Source organism: Anabrus simplex, chromosome 6 (genome assembly GCF_040414725.1).
Source record: "Anabrus simplex isolate iqAnaSimp1 chromosome 6, ASM4041472v1, whole genome shotgun sequence".
Taxonomy (NCBI): domain Eukaryota; kingdom Metazoa; phylum Arthropoda; class Insecta; order Orthoptera; family Tettigoniidae; genus Anabrus; species Anabrus simplex.
This window is the reverse complement of record NC_090270.1, coordinates 180,265,068-180,271,067: the sequence shown is the minus strand read 5'-3', so window position 1 is coordinate 180,271,067 and position 6,000 is coordinate 180,265,068. Positions and strand designations below refer to the sequence as shown.

Genomic DNA, 6,000 nt, shown 5'->3' with positions numbered 1-6,000 from the left:
TATTAGAGCGCTCGAGGTCTAGGGAGTCTTTTTTTCATGCCCCTTATGGCGATACCTTCATTTTTCGAAGTGACCGATGCCTTCCATTTTTTTCTCTCTGATTAGTGTTATATAGAGGATGGTTGCTTAGTTGTACTTCCTCTTCCATGCGGTTAGGGGCGCGTGGCTATAAGCTTGAATCCAGGAGATAGTGGGTTCAAATCCCACTGTTGGCAGCCCTGAAGATGGTTTTCCGTGGTTTCCCATTTTCACACCAGGCAAATGCTGGGGCTGTACCTTAATTAAGGCCATGGCCACTTCCTTCCAATTCCTAGGCCTTTCCTATCCCATCGTCGCCATATGACCTATCTGTGTTGGTGCGACGTAAAGCCACTGGCAAAAAAAAAGTACTTCCTCTTAAAACAATAATCACATAATCACCACCACCCCTCATAAATCCACATTTAGTGGATTAAACATAGTTTAGGTCGATGTTCTATTCTATTTTGTACTTTCTCACTACTGTAGTCTAATATTTGTTTGTGTGTTCTTGAAGTTCATTACATTTTGAGATAAATGATTACAGTAGTCTGTGAATAATGCAATCAGCAGTTAAACTTGTGTTGTTTTGTGTGTCTGAAGGACTTGAGAGATCCATGCAGAGATTTTCCCCATGCTGCTTAAAGATCTTCTATTCACGACCCTCTGAGTATCGTTTGGTCAAAGGAATCCTTGGGTTTTTCTATGGAATATTTCTTGGTGTTGGTAAGTTAGCAAGTACCTAATGTAATGATTTAATATGTTGAACTGACATGAATTCTTCCTCTATGATTGATAGAAAACTCTTGAATTATGTAATTCTAAGAAACCTGGTAACACAGTCTATCATTCAGTATATTGTAAGGCCCCATCCCCATATTATATATATGCCGGCCCAACGGTGAAGGGGTAGTGTGCCTCCCTCTTACCTGGAGGCCCCGGGTTTGATTCCAGGCCGGGTTGGGGATTTTTACCTGGATTTGAGTGCTGGTTCAAGGTCCACTCAGCCTATGTGATTACAATTGAGGAGCTACCTGACGGTGAGATGGCTGTCCCAATCTAGAAAGCCAAGAATAACAGCCGAGAGGATTTGTTGTGCTGACCACATGGCACCACGTAATCTGCAGGCCTCCGGGCTGAGCAGCGGTTGCTTGGTAGGCCATGGGCCTTCAGGGCTGTTGCCCTGTGGGGTTTGGATTTTATTTATAAATACCAAAACCACAAAAGAATTCAATATCTTTGGACTGCTGTAGACTAATCTGCTTAACAGATGACCTAACATTGAATTGCTAGATAGTTTGGTGAACAAAACTTGATGCGGATCTTGTAGAGAAGAGATCAGGGCTATCTGCATAAATTCTAGGCTAAAATTGAAATAATAAATAAAGAGGTTCAATCTATTCAATACAAAAGAATAAGAAATGCAGTGATTACATTCTTATTTAATAATAAGTAGAAGTGGTACCGGTTTCGACCCTAGTCCAGGTCATCATCAGCCGATTAAAACATGAAAATCAATGCATAGGAAAAATAAAATAAAAGATCAAATTCAACTCCGGATCAGTAGAAGAGGCGATACAAAAATGATGGGGGTAGACACTGTAAAATTCAGAAGAAGTAAAATGTAAGTCACTTAAAAGAAACAGTGCGTAATTTTCTGAACGGCAATATGGCACACGCAGTGTTAGGCAAAGTCTTATAATGTTTATGAAAAGCGGAGAATGGTTAAATGAGCTAGCTTGTAAACACTGTCAGGCACAAAGTCATAACACAATCGAACACGTATGAAGATCCATAATCGTGCTGAAGCTGAAGATGAGTAGATCAATTGAAGTAACTTGCCAGCTCCCGGTGATCAGCGCAATATATTCAACATCAGGCACTGTGGTTTCAAACGCCAACGTAAAATGAAGTATAGCTTAATGATCCAGTATTTGCTTCGGTTGCGGGAATGTAAGTATATATAGATACGTATAATATAAGACATTATTCCTCATGTACTCAGAAAAATCTGTTTTAGAATACACTTTTAAGGAATGCGTTAGGGTACCTTTGTGTTTTTCTGCACTGGATGGTCACTTATGTAGTATGAAATCTACTAGACTTGTAATGTAGATTCTTCCTTCGTACGGAACTGGTGTTTCTTTTCCCTATGCATTGTTTTTCATGTTTTAATCGGCTGATGATGACCTGGACTAGGGTCGAAACCGGTACCACTTCTACTTATTATTAAATAAGAATGTAATCACTGCATTTCTTATTCTTTTGTATTGAATAGGTTGAACCTCTTTATTTATTATTTCAATTTTAAATGTGATACTTTTCAATATGGAACAACGAAATTTTTATCTTTAAATTCTAGGCTCCCTGACAAATCAAAATGATGAGCCCCTTCTGTCTCAAATTCATCACAAAGTATTAAATAACACTTGTTCAATAATGGGTACAGATGTACGGATACTTTTTCCTTTTTAGATTCACAATAATATATGCGTTATACAAGCATGCAAAATGTGAATATTATTACTCAATATTAATGTCAAATAATAACTTCATAAGTCTGTGTATGCTGAAAATTTTCCACTGTGTCATTGCAGATTTTGAAGAGAAAATTCATTCTAATGGCATGTTGATGTGGTGTTATACTATCTGTGCCTCACGAGAAGTCGCGGCAGCTTGTAGGTACGGCACGAGTAACAGATACTACACTAAGCTACAAACAATGGTCGTGATAAACAGTGCGAGTTCTCTGAAACAGATGCCTGTTCATTATTAAACTGTTCATTATGCAGTATTTACAGTAAATGTGTAACTAAAGCTCAATTGCACTACCACTTTGAAGCTTCACAACAGCATTTTAGTTCACAAGAATCACCGCAAACGGAACTGGTGTTTCTTGTCAAGCCGTGAGACTTGAGATTGGCGCATGTGCAGCAGTCATACTTACCCTCCTCACCCCTTACCCCGCACGCACACGACTTTTCGTCGGACGACCATAGTACATCGTGCTTTAAGAAACAATACTGAGTAACTGACATTTTTGGTAAATTTTATTTGTTTGGTGAACTGGCTAGCCTGCGAGGTTCCACATATATTATATTCTTTCAATCAATGGGAAATAATGACTAAAAAATGAAAAACTGCATCAAATGTGAAGTGACTTAGAAATTCCTTACTCTCCAACGTACATTTCTCGGAATACTGTTCGTATCACTGGCTCACAGAATGTATTATGGGTTCAAGACAAAGTTTGGAAGACTTCTGTTGGCAGTAGTGAGAGGGTAATTTTGGCAAGTTCTCCAGAAATTGCCTAAAAAGTTCCTTTCCAGTTTTTTATCCTTCTTGGCTTCAGGAGGCCACTTGTCATTGGCTGGAGTCCTTTATTCCTCATGTACTCAGAAAAATCTGTTTTAGAATATACTTTTAAGGAATGCATTAGGGTACCTTTGTGTTTTTCTGCGCTGGATGGTCGCTTATGTAGTATGAAATCTACTAGACTTGTAATATAGATTCTTCCTTCGTCCTTGACATTCTTAACTGACCTGATGTGTTCTTTCATGTCACCGTTTCATACTCCACAGAAAATGCTATAAGTCAGTCTGCCATAGCAGAACACTTCTACAGTACAGAACATTAAGTCCTCTTCGACCAGGTGAGGGTTATCATGCCTACAAAATACTTCTATTTTCAACTTGTGAGGGGAGTTGCACCCAAAAAAATTCAACAGGGAAGACAGCTTCAAGTTATCAAATACATGGAGACCTGTACTCCAGAAATACATGCATAAAACCACCATGGCACAGCGCGACGCACTCCAGTGACTATCGACAGAGGGCGGTGAATTCATCTGCCCGTCCATCTGATCTAACATAATTTGAATGTTTTAAACCCTGTCTTATTTAACATCTAGGATGTAAAAGTGACCAACGTGTGAAATGTTGATTTTGTGTGTCCGTCTATCAATCAATCCTGATCTGCATTTATGGCATTCACCCAGGTGGCAGATTGTTGTTTTCCTAGCCTTTTCTTAAATGATTGCAAGGAGTTTGGAAATTTATTGAACATCTCCCTTGGTAAGTTATTCCAATCCCTCACTCCCCTTCCTATAAATGAATATTTGTCCCAATTTGTCCTCTTGAATTCCAACTTTATCTTCATGTTGTGATCTTTCCTACTTCTAAAGACACTACTCAAACTTATTCGTTTACTAATGTCATTCCATGCCATCTTTCCACTGACAGTTAGGAAAATACCACTTAGTTGAGCAGCTCATCTCCCTTCTCCCAAGTCTTCCCAGCCCAAACTTTGCAATATTTTTTAACGCTACTCTTTTGTTAAAATTCACCCAAAACAAACCGAGCTGCTTTTTTAAAAAAAAATTTCCAATTCTTGAATCAAGTAATCCTGGTGAGGGTCCCATGCAATGGAACTGTACTCTAGTTGGGGTCTTTCCAGAGACTTATATTCCCTCTCATTCACATCCTTACTACAACCCCTAAATACCCTCATAATCATATGCAGAGATCTGTACCCTTTATTTACAATCCCATTTATGTGATTACCTCAATGAAGATCTTTCCTTATATTGACACTTAAGTACTGTACTTACAATGATCCCTGTACCGGGCGGTACACCTCCACGCCGCTAATTTAAAAATTGCGCCAGGTGAAACTCCTCTGCTGGAGGAAGTCTGAACTTTATCTACGCTGTTAATTCTTTACCTTCTCAGAAGATGTCACCACGTGGAAAATTTTGAGTTTTTGAACTGTGTCATTTTTGATGTGTTTTTGTTTCGCTTGAAGTAAGAAGTGTGAACTTTCTCTTCTAGAGGACACTACTGAAGATCTACAATAGTGCAACCTAGTGCGGAGTCAAAGAACTATTTTTTGGAGAAAATTTAATTTCAAGAGTTTGTTCTTTGTTAAATTTCTTTCTGTCATTGTTTAAGTTGGCAATATTTACCCCTTTCTTCCCCTTGTTATGAATGTATCCAATCCCGAATTTCTTCTATTAATTTCTGACCAATCTGGTGTATCTTCCCCCAACTTGAATCTGTTGCGGGGTCCTACCCAATAAAGAGTTTGTGGGAGGGTGTTTTCTTTCCCCTAACGCCTAGAACCTTCCGCGAGAGGATATAAACTGCTGATTTTCGGGTCTCCGGGCCACTTCTGTTCCATCTTTCAGTGTGTTAAGTACATAGCAGGGGGCGGGAAGCGCCTCTTTCTTCGGCAGCGGTCAACAACAAGGTAATGGCCGATTAATAACTTCTTTCTTTGCTAGCTCAGCAGTTTAACTTTCGGGGCGGGTTCTAAGCGTTCAACCATGTAACCTTTTCCTAAAATGTAACTACTCTTTTCATATATTCTCTTTTAAAACGACATATCGGGATAGAGAGTGCTTAACCCTCTCGAGCTCCCACTCACATCGTCTTGAGGTGAACTTATTTTTCTCAACCAATTCTTCCGTAATGTAATGTAAATTGTTATTAAGTCACCTCTGTAGTATGGGATTAGCCCTTGTATTAATGGCCTAGTGCCAAGTAGGTCTTAAGCAAAGTGTATTAGGAGTGCAAATTCGCCTCCTCTCAAATTGTATTTTAGAGGTCATGTATTAACTTTCTTGTCATTTAACAGACCTCAGTAGGTTGGGTATTTTACCCCTGTGTATACGTCCTTGGAGGACAGCTTAAAAGTGGAGTTCGGAGTGGCCTATGATAGGCTTGTATTTTAAGGGGAAGTTGCCCTTTATTGAAAATTGTGTCTCTGCCTCAAGGAGGCTTTTGGGTATAATTGGAAGCAAATGTTTCTGGCATGTTTGGGGGTTTTCGGCCCCTTTGTTGTATGGTGTTCATTGTAAGGTTGGGCTCATTGCTCAAGAATTATGTTTCTGACTTTTGAAGCCCCAAATGGGGTACCTATGTAAATATATTTGTCAATCGTGTTTCGGCTACTAAGTACCTGTTCTATTTGTTGTTACCTAAT

The 6,000-nt window shown here is 39.2% G+C and overlaps 1 protein-coding gene across 1 annotated transcript in view; it reads left to right on the top strand.

The window, feature by feature from the left end:
* Positions 1 to 6,000, top strand: part of LOC136875925 (protein sneaky) — a 209,621-nt gene that overhangs the window by 102,156 nt on the left and 101,465 nt on the right. Inside the window, exon 3 of the mRNA XM_068228258.1 lies at positions 622 to 744. Within this exon, the coding sequence (XP_068084359.1) occupies positions 622 to 744 (123 nt within the window). The remainder of the gene's footprint in view (positions 1 to 621; positions 745 to 6,000) is intronic.